The sequence below is a fragment of the Andrographis paniculata genome, unplaced genomic scaffold, assembly GCF_009805555.1.
Source record: "Andrographis paniculata isolate CXL003 unplaced genomic scaffold, ASM980555v1 Contig22END, whole genome shotgun sequence".
Taxonomy (NCBI): Eukaryota; Viridiplantae; Streptophyta; class Magnoliopsida; order Lamiales; family Acanthaceae; genus Andrographis; species Andrographis paniculata.
Window position 1 is genome coordinate 3198032 of NW_026137513.1, and position 16031 is coordinate 3214062.

Sequence of the window (16031 nt, forward strand, 5' to 3'; positions counted from 1 at the left end):
CTTTTTTATGCTCTCCCGGTTAGATCGACGATTTTTCATCAATGGATCTAAAAAATAATTATACAATGGCCTGTTTTCTGAGGCAGAAAAATCGAAATGCCTGACCATGGCTTTTTGCAGGCGATGGCCGTCTCATGCTTTCTCTCTCTCATCTCTCTCTTTTCTTTAATTACTTTTTTTAATACATCGGATTTGTGAGGCATTTTACGGCGGTTGCTCTTAAACAGCTTAGACTGAACCAAGCCGTCTTGATGCTTCTCCTTTCTTTAGCATGGAAATTCAAACCATTGCACCACCCTTTTTTTTTTTTTTTATTATTATTATACTTGGAGAATTAAAGCCTCTATTATCATGGATGTCTTCTATATATTGTCTATTATTTTTGCTCTAAGACCATCTCCAAGACTCCAATCCAACTTTATTTATTTTAAAATAATACTCCCTCTGTCCCAAACACTGTGCAACATTTATGTTTGGCGGAAATTTAGGTGGGTAGTATTAAGTATGGTAATTTGAGATAATTTGAATATTAAGTTATGTAATTAGAGAGAGAAATTATTATTTATTTTTTTATTTGAGCGATGTGATGAGATAAAGTGAAATATATATTAATATATATATTATTAATTATTTCTAAATTTAGAAATGTTGAAGTGAGTTTGAGACAAACAAAAAATGGGACGGAGGGAGTAGTATTTTGGCCCAATAAGGTAAGTTATGTTAGGTAAACTATGTATAGCAGATAAGATTCATAGCAAACAAGATCCAAAGGCGTTGGAGATTTGAACCAATGACCTTATGATCACGAGTATATTTTCACACCATCAGGTCATACCTTACGGGACAATTTTATGTATAATAGTATGTTTGTAATTTAGGTAAAAATTAAGAGTATTAAACTAATCAATCATATTTGTCATGAATGTAATCATCCAACTTTACTAATCTAACTGTTTATTTGTAATTTTATCTTTATTTCAATTATATTTATATTATTCAAATAATTATTATATATTATAAAAATATAGTTATTCATGTTTGTACAATCATAGCCGATGGTTTGGATTTTATCTTCATTTAATCGGGTGGATGTATATCTATATTATATATATATATATAAATCTAGTTATTTATGTATGAGCAATCCTAACCAATTGTTTGGATTCCATCTTTATTTCATATGTTGGATATATATATCTACATTGTCCAAATAATTATCATATATTTAAATTTTATCTAAATTTCTCATTCTATAAATTAGTGTATTTGATAAAGGTTTATTATCAAACACATATTTTATCTATCAAACTAACATAATTTCTTCAGTATAAGTAAGTCTTGATTGATAGATGATGAAGAAGTAAGCAAAATTTTCATATAATCAATTCAAAAGGATGAAATAACAATCTTCATACTAATGCAAAATAATGCTTATTTGAAATAATTATTTAATCCCACCCAATTAACCCATCGAGACTCTATCACAGGTCATCGAGTAATTAATCGTGATCGTGAAAGTTCATATCGTAACTTATACAATGATTAAATTTCAAATAATATTTTATATAATGAACAAATGTCCAGAAGTCTATTTTTTTGTATTGTTGATGCGATTAAAGATATTTTCAACAACAAAGAGATGGTCTTGATAGACTTAGTTTGTCAACCTTACACAAAATAACAATTGTTTTCAGATGTTAAGCATATGGTGTGGTTGCAGATTCAATTGATGAGTACATCAAAATTGGTGAATCAATGACAATTGAAAGTGTAAGATTTTATCGTGTCGTCGTTGAAATTTTTTCAAGTGAATATCCTCAAACCCCTAATGCTAATGATATTGTAAGATTACTTCTTCATATTGAAGAATCTCATGATTTTCCATATATGTTAGAGTAATTTAAATTGTATGCATTGAAAATGAAAAAAAAAATGATCCTACAACTTTCATAGGTCAATATGCAAATCATAGTAGACACCAACTATTATTCTTGAATATGTGACTTGATTGGATATGACATGCATATTTTAGTATGTCATAAGCAAATAATGGCGTTTTGTTTTAAAATCCTTACATTTGTTTTCAAATAAAATATGAATTATATATATTTTTGGTAATAATAATGTAAAAGAGAGGGAGAATTATTTAAAATAATATAAAAGAACTATTTTTTAGAGTAAAACCTGAAATTTTTTATTGATATAATTTATTTTTTTTTCATCAATTGCTTCATTTTAAAAGTGAAGGGTTGGCGAAATAAGAGGTTTCTAACTCAATACTATTATTATTATTATTATTATTCAAAGGAAATAAATAAATAAATAAATAAAGTAAAATAAAACTTGAAAGTTATAAATATGTGTTCAATCATACATTTTGAATAAGTTTTGGTATGGCATTATGCAAGACAATGATTCTAATATTCTTTTTGTTTTCTTTTACCCTCCATTAACTTTACTACTTTTAATTTATGTTATTATTATATTTTTTTATATTAAAATATTATTTAAATTAAACTTTAAACGATTAATAAAAAAATATCAATATTTATGACTTTGTTTACATCATGCATATAGTTTTAAAAGTTTTAGGATAAACTGTTTTTTAGTCCTGTAACTTACCCTTTATCATTTTAGTCTTGTAAGTGGACCCTGTCGCAAACTAGTCTCATAAGTGAAAATTTTTCGCTGTTTTAGTCCTCCGACGCCTGAGACGCCCGCGTGGCTCGCCGGAGGTGACGTGTCCGCCAGGTGTCCCGCCAGATCGGCGACACCTGGCGAACACGTGGATTTATTTTATTTTTTTTTCATTTTTTTAATTTTTTTAATTTTTTTTAATTGTAACAAATAAAAAAATAAAAAAATACAAATAAAATTTAAAATAAATTAAAAATAAGTTTAAAAAAAATAAAAATAATAAAAATCCACGTGTCCGCCAGGTTAGCGACACCTGGCGGACACGTCACCTCCGGCGAGCCACGCGGGCATCTCCGGCGCCGGAGGACTAAAACAGCGAAAATTCTTCACTTATGGGACTAGTTTGCGACAAGCTTCACTTACGGAACTAAAATGATAAAGGGTCCAGTTACGGGACTAAAAAAACAATTTACCCAAAGTTTTAATAGTACTATTATCAGTTTCTTTATTTAAAAAGAAAAAACATTGAATGCTTACTTTTTTCTTACAAAATCACATCAAATACTTAAAAAAAATTACTATTTAAAAATAAATAAATAAATAAATAATGGTTAAATTGTTTTTTAGTCTCGTAACTAGACCTCCTTATCATTTTAGTCCCGTAAGTGGAGCCTGTCGCAAACTAGTACCATAAGTGAAAAATTTTCGCTGTTTTAGTCCTCCGGCGCTGGAGACGCCCTCGTGGCTCGTCGGAGGTGACGTATCCGCCAGGTCAGCGACACTTGGCGAACACGTGGATTTTTTATTTATTATTTATTTTTTTAAACTTATTTTTCATTTATTTTTAATTTTATTTGCATTTTTTTATTTGGTCCAATTAAAAAAAATTAAAATAAATAAATAAATAAATCCATGTGTCCGCCAGATATCGCTGACCTGGCGGGACACCTGACGGACACGTCACCTCCGGCGAGCCACGCGGGCGTCTTCGGCGCCGAAGGACTAAAACAACAAAAATTTTTCACTTATGAGATTAGTTTGCGACATGCTCTACTTACGGAACTGAAATGATAAGGTGGTCCAGTTACGGGATCAAAAAAATCGCTTCATCGCTTCCCCATAAATAATCTATATAAACAGAAGGTATGTATGGTCTTCAGATCTGAATTGGCAGCTGCTGTTAACAAATACAGGATAGCAATAGAACGTGGCGTTTGCTTCACTTAATTAAAATCTTATATCTTAGTAAAACGCTTACCCTAGAATTTCAACTATGGCTGCCTGGCGGTGCCAACCAGGTACTTATGGCTCGTTTGGCAATCAACCGATAATTTTCGGCTGCTAGATGGTTTGACTAGCTAATTCAATTAGTTGTATTAGAGTATGTGGTAAAATAATATTTGTTTATATATAAAATGACAATTGAGGACATTCATATTTTAACTTTTAAAATTTTTTAATTGTGTTTTAAAAAAAAAAGTTAAATTTTTATTATTAGTTATTTGAAATTACAAATATGTTATAAACTATTTTTTTTATTAATTTTAGATGTGAGAAAAATAATAGTATATATTTTTATTAAGAATGATATAAAATATAAAATAACAAAATTTTTGTATATATATTTATTATATTAATTATTTATTAAATTTTTAATTTTTAATAAATTTATTCTATTTTATTTAATTTTAATATAAAAATAAATAATAATAAAAACATAATTATAGTTTATAAATAAAATTAATTATATATAAAAATTAATTAATTTAAATTTATAAAAATAAAATTATAATTTAATAAATAATATATTAAAATAATTTATAATTACTACAATAGAAAATATAATTATATTTATGTGAAATAAATAACACAATATTTTAAGGACAAATAAGAAATAAAAAAATTAAAATGAAAAAGTTCTTTTTCAAAATATTGGGTTATATACTTTTTTAGAATTTAACTTTTTGGAGCCAATAAACTATTTCAAAACTAATTTACCAAACACCTGAATTAATTAATTATTATTATTATTATTATTATCATTATTATTAAACTATCAAAATTATATTGTATATATCTATATTATATATATATATATAGTGCCGAAAATAAATAAAAGGCTATCAAAATGAGGTGAAGAGTCTGGAGGTGCAGGGGTTGGACTTGGGACTGATCCTTCAGGTCAACTGCTGCACACGGGTGATTTTTTATTTTTTTGGTTATTCTTGTGTTTTGAAATTTTGGCTTTTATTATTTCAAAGTGATCCCATATAATTTGTCCATATTTACTCCTTTCCGTCTCATATAATTTGTCCTTATTTTTTATTATCGTCATTTTATTTATTTGGAAATATAATTATACACTTTAATCACATTTTAAATTTTAAATTTTATAATTTTTAAAATTTTAATTAAACTATTTAGTTATTTTAATATTATAATCTATAATTATTTTTACTATATAATAATTATTTTTACTAATATACTTTTTAATTACTTATTAATTACACTTTATTTAAATTCTCAAGTTTGTCTCCAGGGATATACCCGTATTATATAGGACGGGGAGAGTAACATACTAAAAATAATCCATGGCAATTGACAGCATGACAAAATTCCAAGGTGTATTGATTTGGTTGAAGTTTATCCTAAGCTATTAAAGTCACGTTTTTATCTAACTACTTTTTTTAGTTTAATATTTCTAATCATGACTTACATGATATATGTTTGAATATTTCATCTATAGATAGAACTTTTATTTATCTTTTTAATCATTTTTATATTTAGAAAGTGTATTCAATATAGGTTTTGTAGAATTTTATTGGATTTTCAAAATCTAGGTGTATTTAATAAGACTTTTAAAAGTTTTTTAAAATCAGGAGGTAATCAATATAGATTTTAAAATCCTGACATATTCAACAATCCAATAGACTTTGAAAGTCTATGGATTTTAATGGATTTTTGTGAAAATTTTGTATAGAAAAGAATCTCTTTCTTACCCTCACAAATTTTGATGGATTCTTAAAATTATTATTATTGTTGTTATTGTATATATGATTAATAATATGATAATATTTATTACTATTATTATAATTTTTAATAAAAATAATAATTTAAAACTAAAATATATTAGCAAATTATTATGATTTTTTTAAAATATATAATTTTATATTATAAATATAATTTTAAAAAATATTATTATATTATTGTCATATTTTCTTTTTAATTATCGAATACACTATATTATCATTACGATAACAGTGAAATAAATATTTAAATATATATTTTTTTGTTGAAGTTAATTTTTATTTATTTATTTTAATATTTTTTTTCAAAATTCATAAATTATTTATTTATTTATTTTAATATAACCATTTTACATAAAAAGTAAATACATATAAATTATTTATTAATACTTATATATTATTTATTAATATTAAATATTATCTTATTAATAATTATTTATTATATTATAAATTTATATAATTAATATATATTCACAAAAAAATTATTTTAAAATCCTACAAAATCCATAAAGAATTCAATCAAATCCTTAGAAATCCATCTAAATCAATTACTAAAATTTATCGAACTCAACGTAGACTCCGTGGATTTTTTAAATCCATATAAATTCAGAAAAATCCATTAAAATCTCAATTGAATTCACCCCTTAGTATAATTTAATATTTTATATTTTATATTTACTACTAATATACTAAATTTGCCATGCATTGCTATATCAAGTGTAGAAATATCTATTGTAAGATTTAACTATATATAATAAAGATATGCTTATTATAGACTATTATTCTAAAATCAAATAATAAAGTTTAAATTTCAAAATATGTCAAATTATTTCATATTTAGCTAATTCCCTGCAGTGGATGAGTTCAAAGGGCACAAGATAACATGTTCAATGAGGAATATTCTACCAGTACAATCCTTTTCTTAAAAGTTATAGATAACCATGTGATTTGACACAATTCTAGGTGGTCCTACAGATATTAATTTCCTAAAAATGTATTATAGAATTCCAAAAGAAACACCATCAAAATGAAGAACCAAACCTTAATCTAGCCAAACCCTTACACTACCTATCCAATTATATAAAAGATAGAAGATCCACATATACTTGCACATAAACACAATTCTATAATTCCATAAAGCATGAATTTACTAACCTGAATGTTTGCCGGGATTCTTGTTTCTTCTGATGTCTCCAATGGAGATCCCGAAACTCCATGATTCATCTCTCCCTGTGTTCTTGATCCTGTGGTACATGTTATTATACATCTTGGGATATTTCATACTCTTCAAGAATTGGGATAAAAGATACAGACCTGAGGCTTCAAGCTGTCTCATGTCCCTGGCTCATGGCTCCCTTGCACCTGTTCTATCGATCTTTTCGATCCTGCAGTCTCAGAAAAGCATAACCAAAATTGATTTCACATTTCCAAACACCCCATTTCAAAACCTGGTTCTTGAGTACAGCATTGCTTACTTCTGCACTGACCTGTTGCACTACATGGTGTTCAATCCCGGTGATGTGCTCTTCATTGCACACCATCTGGGGACACTATATGTGCTGGCAACATGCCGGTATGTTATCCAGCACGGGGCTGTGGCTATTCTAGGTGTCCTAGTTTTGGCTGAGGTCACTTCTATATGTCAGAACACGTGGAGCCTAGCTCGACACCAGAAAGGCGAATCAGCAAAGGCTGCCAGTGTGTTTGACTTCCTGTCACCTATTTTCTACGCATACTATAGTGTGGTGAGGGGGATTCTTGGGCCAATGTTTGTTTGTGGGATTGTTGGGGTCTTTTCTAGTGGTGCAGCTGACGGGGTGATTCCCCGGTGGGCATGGATTTCTTGGATAGTTGTGATGGTATCAGGAATTGGGGCTAGCATACTGTGGGTTGTGCATCTGTGGATTGACCTGTGCAGGCAGATATCCAAGAAAGAGCTAAAGAAGTCGAGTTAGGAAGTTTCTAAGGTAAGCAGTGCTAAGTGTTCGATGAAACAGTATGCTACATGTAATCGATATGTTAGGAAGGAACATAGTGAACACCTGTTGTAGCTGTATCCTTAAGTCAATGGACTATTCAAATTGTTTAATTATGTACATCAGCAAGAAAACTTCTGCTATTTCTAATTGAATGTAACTAACAAAAGCATGTAAATTGCACATATTGCATCGTTCAGACTTGTAAAAAGAAGCAGAAGAAGCATAAAAACCATTCTCTATATAATACATAACTAAATTGCTACAATTATGTAAAGCAAAGTGCGGCTGTTCTGAATAAATCATTTAGCTGGCAGATTCATGATATATACCACAGTGAACTTGAATGAACACTTACCATCATCTAATAGTGTGAAATCCTATGTATAAATGAAACAGACGGCGTAAAAAAGCTTTCGCACTGAATGATCGTTTGGTGGGACTTTGCTACTGAAGCTTCAAGATACGATTAGTATAGAACACCTTCTCGGTGTCATGGTTAAAAACCTATATTCGGATGATGGAAGCAGTTGAAGAGTCCGGATTCCCTTTGTAGTTAATTTCTACAAAGAATCCTCCACCTTCGCCTCGAGCAAGCCTTCCAGGATTTACACAGATGCACTTTAATTGCTCTTCACCATCATTTTCTTCTCCAATGGAGAGCACCTGTTCAGGGGAAATGAGAAACTTCACTTGATGCAAAGTTATCATAATGATCTCACATGGTGTGAAAAAAATCTATGTTGAGTTCTGACTTCTTTCCACGATTCAAAGTTATAAAAGGCTAAAAGTGTTCTTAACCTTCACAAAATTTGCCAAATCTGAAGGTAATACGAGTACATCTGGAACTGATGTAATATGGAGAGCCTCCTTCCCAAGAGAAAAATCCAAGGGGACGTCTTCTGCTGGCGGATAGAGAGGATAGAAGCTGCTTTAAAGAATAAAATAATGAACTGAGACACCACATTCAAACAAAACGGAGAAAACAAGGGACCAAATGAAATGCAATTGGAATCTTTGACTGCCAAAACATGCCTGTGTTGGTTCAAGACATGCTTTGCTAGATTAGTCAAACGCTGTTTGGAACCTCCTTGTGGATTTCGACTGATTTCCTCCGCACTCAACTGTTTTAATACATCCACTGTGCAGCAAGCCACTTTCACCTGTGAAAAAGGTTTTATCAATAAGTCCCCGTGATGAGAACAGTTTCCGGTTAGCAGAGTGATATGTATCTGCAGTCCATCCTCATCTTGAAGAATAATGCAACAAATCTTATCTACAGAAGATACGCTTTTACTTTGGGCTATTTGATTAAAATTAGTAAGTAAGAAGCTAGTTATGTCACCATTATGATTAATGTTGTACAGCCGAAAACTGTTCCAACAATTATCAATAAATTTAATCTTCCTAATTTCCAAAATAAATCTTGCGTCTAGAAGCTCAAATCAGAGCAAAAGAAGACAGACATGGTGATCAGGGAATGTGAAAATCATATCTTTAAGCATCATCTGCTATTATGTTTGGTCTCATGGAAGATTATCTAATCTATTTCTCATCAGACAATCTTTTTGCAGTTTTTTACTCCAAATTTCTGAGGAAAGATGCAATTTATAGAATCAAGTGTAAACACCAATTGTATCCCTCTGAAAGTGTATGTAGATCATCACCTCATTGCCGCAGAATGTTCCTGGATTAGAGATGCTATGTATCTGGTGAAAATGTATGCATCAGTTATGTCAAGAAATAGACAGTATTTATATCAAAAAGCCTCGCATCAATAAAAATCTCTTATACCTGATGATTATAATCTGCGGGATGAATGTCAAAAGCAGGCTGCCAAAGTGATCCATATCTCACAATAAGAGAACATTCAACATTTGAAGGTTAACTTAAAAAACTACGGTCAAAATTAACTTACCTGAGGAAACACAAAATCATGATTAGCATCCTTGATGGATGGTATAAGGATCACACGCACTGTAGGACCCATATACTCCACATAATCTTGAAGCTATACAAACAATGTACAAAAGAAAAAAAAAAAAAGCATTAGAAAGTTGACTGTGTTGATACAATAGAGAAAATGTAATTTGAGCTGTATAAACCTTTCCCAGTATCTCAAGGCGAAATATTTCATCAAATGTTTGATTCACAGTTCCTTTCCTGAGCTCTGGATGATCAGAATCGATAAATGGCCCTAGCTGCCAAAGACAAAATCATGTAAGATACTTCTCACCAGGTAATAAATAACATAAAGTTGGAGATCCTCACCAAGACAAGTAACTGAGGTTGCTTTCGGCGTGCATAGGCTATGAGTTCAGTTAGAGGTTCAAATAACAGATTATCACTCGTGGAAAAAGGACCCGCTGCGACAATCTGTATAAAATTGAAGTCAAGACAGGTAATGAGTATCTAATCTTTGGAGCTATATATAAAAAATTCAATCAACAAGTGCCAGTCAAGCAACCCCTTCTAGCTACCATTTCCAGGGATCTTATAAATCTCAAAATGGAATTGGATGAGATAAGATGACCCAGAATTCTGTCCTTACGCTAGTTGGTTGCAACTACTAATTAGGAGCAGAGGCCCCATTTGATTTTCCATCCATTAGGCATTAGAGCAAGACCGATATAAGACCACTCTAATCACACTGACATGCAAAAACCGCTATAATTTTTGCACCATATAAACTTACATACCAATGACAGCTCAGATTTATCCTGTAAAGGTCTGGATAACTTTAGACTGTGATCCATGGTTTGTCTTTTGGCTGGATTTTCGTCACTAGAAGGAACTGACCAAGGGATGAAATTAATAATTTTTGATGCAATAAGACAGTGTCCACTAGGATTATGCCCTTCTACGCCCACAACCTGTATGAGAGCCAATGCCATGAATTAAACTAAAGCTATAAAATTAAAACTCATAGGTAAAGGCAAAGTTCAGTTCCTGATTAGTAGTATCTCTCACCTGGCCTGGGAAAATAGAAAACTGACTTAACTTTTGCAAGTCAAGTCGAACACGCTGTCCTCCAGAATGCTCAACGCTGTGAAGCAAATCAAACCATGTGTTATATAGTATGGATAGATTAGGAGATAGTGAAGATGGTGAATTGCTAAGGCTTCTTATAATCTGTTATGTTACTGGAAAAGGATAACCATCCTTAGATAAATTGAGGTCATTCAATACTTAATGAGAATGATCACTTGACAAAGCAACAGTTAAGAGGGTCGTTGGAGAAATGACAACAATCTTGTTGCAATTATAGTAATGCACTTATACCACTATCATATCTGATATATCATCAAGCACTCAACTACCCAGAAATAGAACATTAATTCCTGAAGTATTCACCTGGAAGGTAAAACTCAACAATTACTGTTATGACAGACCTCGTATACTAGTCTCTAAGGAAACAGATAAATAGTTGAGCAGACAGCTTAACATGAATGATACCCAAAGAAAGAGTCTCTACCTGCTTTGCAACAAAACAGGCTTCTCCTTGAGGCGCCCTTCTTCCTCACAACAGATCATACCAACGGCGAAAATGCTTTTCTGAAAGAAAATGGTTTAGTAAAAGGAGAAAACAGATAGCATTGGGTGTCTAAATTTTTTGAAATCGTGTATAGTCAGGTATTGACATAAAAAAGTATTCCACACATTTTGTGGAAATGATTTACCTGGCAAGCAACAGAAGGGTCAACGGGTTCTTCATACAACCCAGAGGAGACATAAGCAGCTGCTATGTTTTTTATCCGACCTTCCAGGAAATTGAACTAAACCACCAATATATGTGTGAGACTTGTTTCATAACAAATCAATTGTTTCAGTATTGGAAGACATCAATACCTTGTCTTCAATTCGATCATACATGAACCTGCAACCTACTTCAGGTTGAGATTTGTTAATTTGCAAGGAACACTTTTGGCTGGGTTGAATTCTCTTGATAATGTCATCAGTAACATCTGCATGGTCCTCCTCTATTTTGATGGTTTGTGTAATGGAATGCTCATTGAGTGTGAATTGCACGACAAACTTGTTCTTCCTAGTCCCAAAGGGCGTAACTGATTCAAGAGCCTTCCCAGAAGTAAATTTGCTACCATTCGTCTTTTGTGCTGAATCAGATAGATTGTTGTGTGATAATGTTTGTTTATCAGGGGGAGTATCGGGAGCGCCTTCTATATCTTCATAATTATCATCCAATATCCTGTTATAATAGAAGATCAATTGTAACTTCATTTTGAAATAACACAAGTTGGATCAAATAACAAGAACACAGGAGAAAATGCTCACATGGCCACATCATTGGAGTACAGATGCAACCCAGAATCTTTTTCTCTTAGCTTTTCTTTCTGCTCATTCTGTAGGTGCTCTAAAAATACACCCATATGTGAGCTTCCCACAGTGGACTCCAGGCCTCTGTATCATTAGCAAAAAGCAAAATCATACTGTTAGCCTTTGAAAACAAAGCTATATATATATGCACACAGTAACGTTTTTGGTCCTTGAATTTGGATTCAATGTCAATGGTGATGGTTGGAGGGAAAAAAAAAATAGTTCATAGTTCAGTATTGAATAGATTACATCACGAAGTAGACGGCTTAGCAACTGAACAATGAAAATTTTAACATCTGAGAATCACTGTCTTTCTAGCGAAATTTTATCGGTGCGCAACAAAGTAATCAGTAATTAACATTTTTCGCCGTCATATTCCAACCTAGTGAGAGAATAAGCTTCCCAACTGGAGACCAGATCCGAAGCACTCAGCTTGTACTGTATGCAAAATGTCAGGCCTGAAATTGCAAATTAATGGACATAGAACTAAAATATTGAGGAACTTGATGAAATTAACAAACTTATAAATTTAGAGAGACGGATAATTTCTCACATTTCTGAAGAATTTCTTCCTCGTTGTCGAATCTAAACCCGTTCCTGGTGAATTCTGACTTGATTTCTTCTTCCATTGTCGCGATCTTCCAGGTCTAGGGTTAGGCAGTGGACGATGAACTTAAGCGATTGCAGGTAATTGGCGGGAAATAATCGTGGGATCCATCCGCGGCAATTCGATTCGAACCGGGCCGAGATAAGAGAAATTAAACCTGGCCGGGCTCAATAAGCTCAAAAAATTTTAATACCAAATTAAGAAAAATAATAATAGTTGGATATATATATATATATATATATTTTTACTATTTTTTATAAGGGTAAAATTTAAATTTTTATAGAATTAATAATACAATTTTAGATGAAAGTAAAATGAGTGGAGCTAATAATATAAATAAATGAATACATAATAATAATTTAATATTATTTGTATATTTTTTTATAAGGGTAAAATTTAAATTTTTATAGAATTAATAATACAACTTTTGGATGAAAGTGAAATGAGTTGTGTTAATAATATAAATAAATGAATAAATAATGGGTATTTTTTTAAAAAAATCTATACTCTTTTACTATATGTAAATTAGTAGATAAATTAAAGTAAATAAAGTAACATATTTTTGTAATATAGAAATAATATTTATTTTTCAATATATTATTTTTTTTTAAAAAAAAAAAACAGTTTGTTTATTTTGGGCTAAAGCCCAACCTGTAGTTGAGCCCAATAAAATATTAACAACATTAATATCACAGCAACTTTATAGAATTGCTTTTATTTTTTCTTTTCTTATTCAATTTTTTTTTTTTTTTTAAACTTTACTCTTACATATATATTTTTTAAAATAATTTTTTTAATACACAATGCATTATACTTATTTTTTATTTAAATATTAGGTAAAATTTTATTTTTTTAATACAAAATATCATATACTTAACTACCTTTGAATTCTTCAAAATTTTCGAGATCTCTTCTTTAAACACTTAATATTTTGCTACTTAAATTACATTCCTCAGCTTACTACGTAGACAAAAACACCAGAAAATTTATATAGAACAATACCACATTTACACCTTCAAAAACTACACCAAAACTAAGCAAACAAACACACAATTCCTTACACTTACTGAGCAGCATCTACACTTGCTCCAAGATCTTGCCGCCGCTGTCGCAGCGCCGGCGCCGGCGACGGCGCCGACAAATCGACCGGTGCATCGACGGAGAGGCCGTGCGCCCCGAAGCACAAGTAGCTATTCATCAGCCGCAAGTTCAACGATCGCGGCCGGAGCTTCGTCTTCCGGTGATCCCTCGCAATCCCGGCCTCCTTCGGCGACGACAACGTCGACTCCGAAAACGCGCTCGACGGGGATCCCAGCAGGTGCGCCGCCCTCGGCTCCACCCGTAGCACGCCTTGACTCAATCCCGCAGCGAACTTTTTCTTCGTCGACGGGCTCGGGAGGTTCCCCGGGAACGACGATATTCGCTTGTTGCTCGGGAGGGACGATGCCCGGCAAAATTGCTGTCTCAGCGAAACCAACCCGGGTTTAGAACCCGAGCTCGATCGATATGACTCGATCGACGAGGAATCATTGTTCGCGTCGATCGCGTTTGATCTTTTGTCGCTCTTCCTCGGCCAGCTAAGGATGTTCTTGAGAAGCCTTGTGGTGCTATTTATGGAGCCAAGTTTCTTGTACTTCGGCGTGCTCGTCTCCACCGCGATTTCACCGGAATAATCGATACTTGTCGAGTCGGAGCTGTACCGTCCCGGGTGATGATCTTCGATTCCGGCATGCAAGAATATCTCCGCATCGGGGATATCAAACGACGTCCCAGGGCTTCTCCCGACGCCACGGCGGGTCTTGAGGTGGGAAACGAACGCGTTCCGAGCCCGACGATCGCGGCAGTCGGAAATCCCTCCGGCGGATATCAGCCGTTTGATCAGAATCTCCGACGACGCAGAAGGCGGGCGTTGTCTCAACAGATCCAACGGCGTAAACCCATCCGCGTCGCAAATGTTCAAGTCGATGAACCGAACAGACATCAGCAGCTCAACGACGTCCGACTGGATGTTGTCGATCACCGCCATATGGAGCGCGGTCCTCCCGTCGCGATTCCGAATGTTGACGATCTCTTCGACGCTCGCAAACGTCCCGTCCACCAATTCCCGCACCAGCGCTTTCAGTCTGTCGATCCTTCTAAACCCCGGCGCGCCGAACCCCGAAACCACCGTGTGAAGCAACGTTTCACCGTAATTGTTCGTCGACGACACCAACGACCCCGCCGACGCCGAAACCAACGCCTTCACGATGCTCGAATGCCCACGATACGCCGCCACGTGAATCGCCGTATCGCCGTGATTATCCCGCGAGTTTATTATATCGTACTCGGCAACCAAATACTCAACAACCTCGACTTGCCCTCGACCGGCAGCCGAATGCAAAGCATTCGAACCATAACAATCCCTATACTCCAAAACACCGCCATTCCCGGCCAAAAGCTCCTTCAACACCGCCACATTGCCGCCTCTAGCGGCGGCATGAACCGCCCGGCAAATCATATCCGACCTAAACTCCGGCGACATCTCCTTCCCGCACCCTTTCGGCGCCATTGCACAATTCAACAACAATCGGAAAACCTCCGAATTCCTACCCCTAGCAGCAGCATAAAACACATCAGTAACACCATACTCCCCTTCGCCGAACACCAAGAACGGCTCGCGATCGAGCAATTCCTCGACGAAAACCAAGTCTCCGGCGGAGGCGGCGGTGTAGAGCAGCCAGCCGCCATAGCCAGCCCTGATCAAGGAATTATAACCCTTCTTGTTCTGGCATTCTTGGAGCAGTTTGTAGGCTACTTCAGCCCTGCATTTCGCCACGTCCCGGAACTTAAAATCGACGTCATCCCACACGGTTTCGAGCCGTCGAATTCTAGGCAACGAAGTGAGATTTATAAGGAGGTTTGTGTCTATATGAAGAAGCTCCCTAACGACGTCGTAATGGCCATTGGCAGCAGCCCAATCTATTGGGGATGCAAACCACCATTGATCACCTGTGCTTTCCCATCGCAATGGGAAGCTTGTGGCAGCCATTGGCACCCAAAATCAATTCTACACAAAAAAATGCATCGAGCAATTGCAGATAACAGGGATTGAAGAAATTATTCAGTTAAGTAAGAATAAGAACAATCATAAGCACGGAAAGAGAGGGATTGTGGTCAAGATTTTTGCAATATACAATAAATACAGAATCTCATAAACGAAGAACAGGAAATCTCGAATTCGAGTCTATGTATGAAAACCTAATTCAAGAAATTGACGAAATTATTCCACCAGGTAATAGAGAGAGAGGGGAAGGAGACAAGTACAGCTAATAAAGGGCAGGAAAACATGTGAGCTCGGAATCGAACTCATTTAATGCCATTGATGAGTGTATCTGCAGAAGATAATGAACAGGGGAAGAAGGAGGAGGAGGGAAAATAAATTCATTAAAGGCCACACACCTTTTTTGGAAT

At 33.9% G+C, this 16031-nt stretch overlaps 3 protein-coding genes across 3 annotated transcripts; 1 reads left to right on the forward strand and 2 right to left on the reverse strand.

Annotated features, from left to right (window-relative positions):
* Positions 1 to 6850: 6850 nt before the first annotated feature.
* LOC127245452 (TLC domain-containing protein At5g14285-like) lies at positions 6851 to 8180 on the forward strand. The gene is made up of 2 exons (XM_051266339.1): positions 6851 to 7630; positions 8039 to 8180. Exon 1 carries the CDS (start codon positions 6851 to 6853, stop codon positions 7616 to 7618), a length of 768 nt encoding a protein of 255 aa, XP_051122296.1. The 3' UTR covers positions 7619 to 7630; positions 8039 to 8180.
* LOC127245449 (uncharacterized) lies at positions 7862 to 12657 on the reverse strand. Its single transcript, XM_051266334.1, has 16 exons — positions 12528 to 12657; positions 12357 to 12432; positions 11933 to 12058; positions 11489 to 11846; positions 11320 to 11415; positions 11115 to 11194; positions 10610 to 10685; positions 10339 to 10512; positions 9911 to 10015; positions 9745 to 9840; positions 9558 to 9650; positions 9434 to 9472; positions 9307 to 9348; positions 8675 to 8802; positions 8441 to 8567; positions 7862 to 8305 (listed from the first exon to the last, which is right to left on the reverse strand). Exons 1-16 carry the CDS (start codon positions 12601 to 12603, stop codon positions 8147 to 8149), a joined length of 1851 nt encoding a protein of 616 aa, XP_051122291.1. The 5' UTR covers positions 12604 to 12657; the 3' UTR covers positions 7862 to 8146.
* Positions 12658 to 13546: 889 nt separating this feature from the next.
* Positions 13547 to 15609, reverse strand: LOC127245447 (uncharacterized). The gene has a single exon (XM_051266332.1). The coding sequence runs from the start codon at positions 15607 to 15609 to the stop codon at positions 13645 to 13647; it is 1965 nt and encodes a 654-aa protein (XP_051122289.1). The 3' UTR covers positions 13547 to 13644.
* Positions 15610 to 16031: the final 422 nt, after the last annotated feature.

Coding starts and splice junctions, on each gene's coding strand:
- LOC127245452 (XM_051266339.1), top strand. CDS start 6,851: ATGTCTCCAATGGAGATCCCGAAACTCCATGATTCATCTCTCCCTGTG.
- LOC127245449 (XM_051266334.1), bottom strand. CDS start 12,603: ATGGAAGAAGAAATCAAGTCAGAATTCACCAGGAACGGGTTTAGATTC. Junction 9,349..9,433: donor CCGCAGATTATAATCATCAG/GTATAAGAGATT, acceptor CATTTTCACCAG/ATACATAGCATCTCTAATCC. Junction 8,803..9,306: donor GAACATTCTGCGGCAATGAG/GTGATGATCTAC, acceptor CCTTTTTCACAG/GTGAAAGTGGCTTGCTGCAC.
- LOC127245447 (XM_051266332.1), bottom strand. CDS start 15,609: ATGGCTGCCACAAGCTTCCCATTGCGATGGGAAAGCACAGGTGATCAA.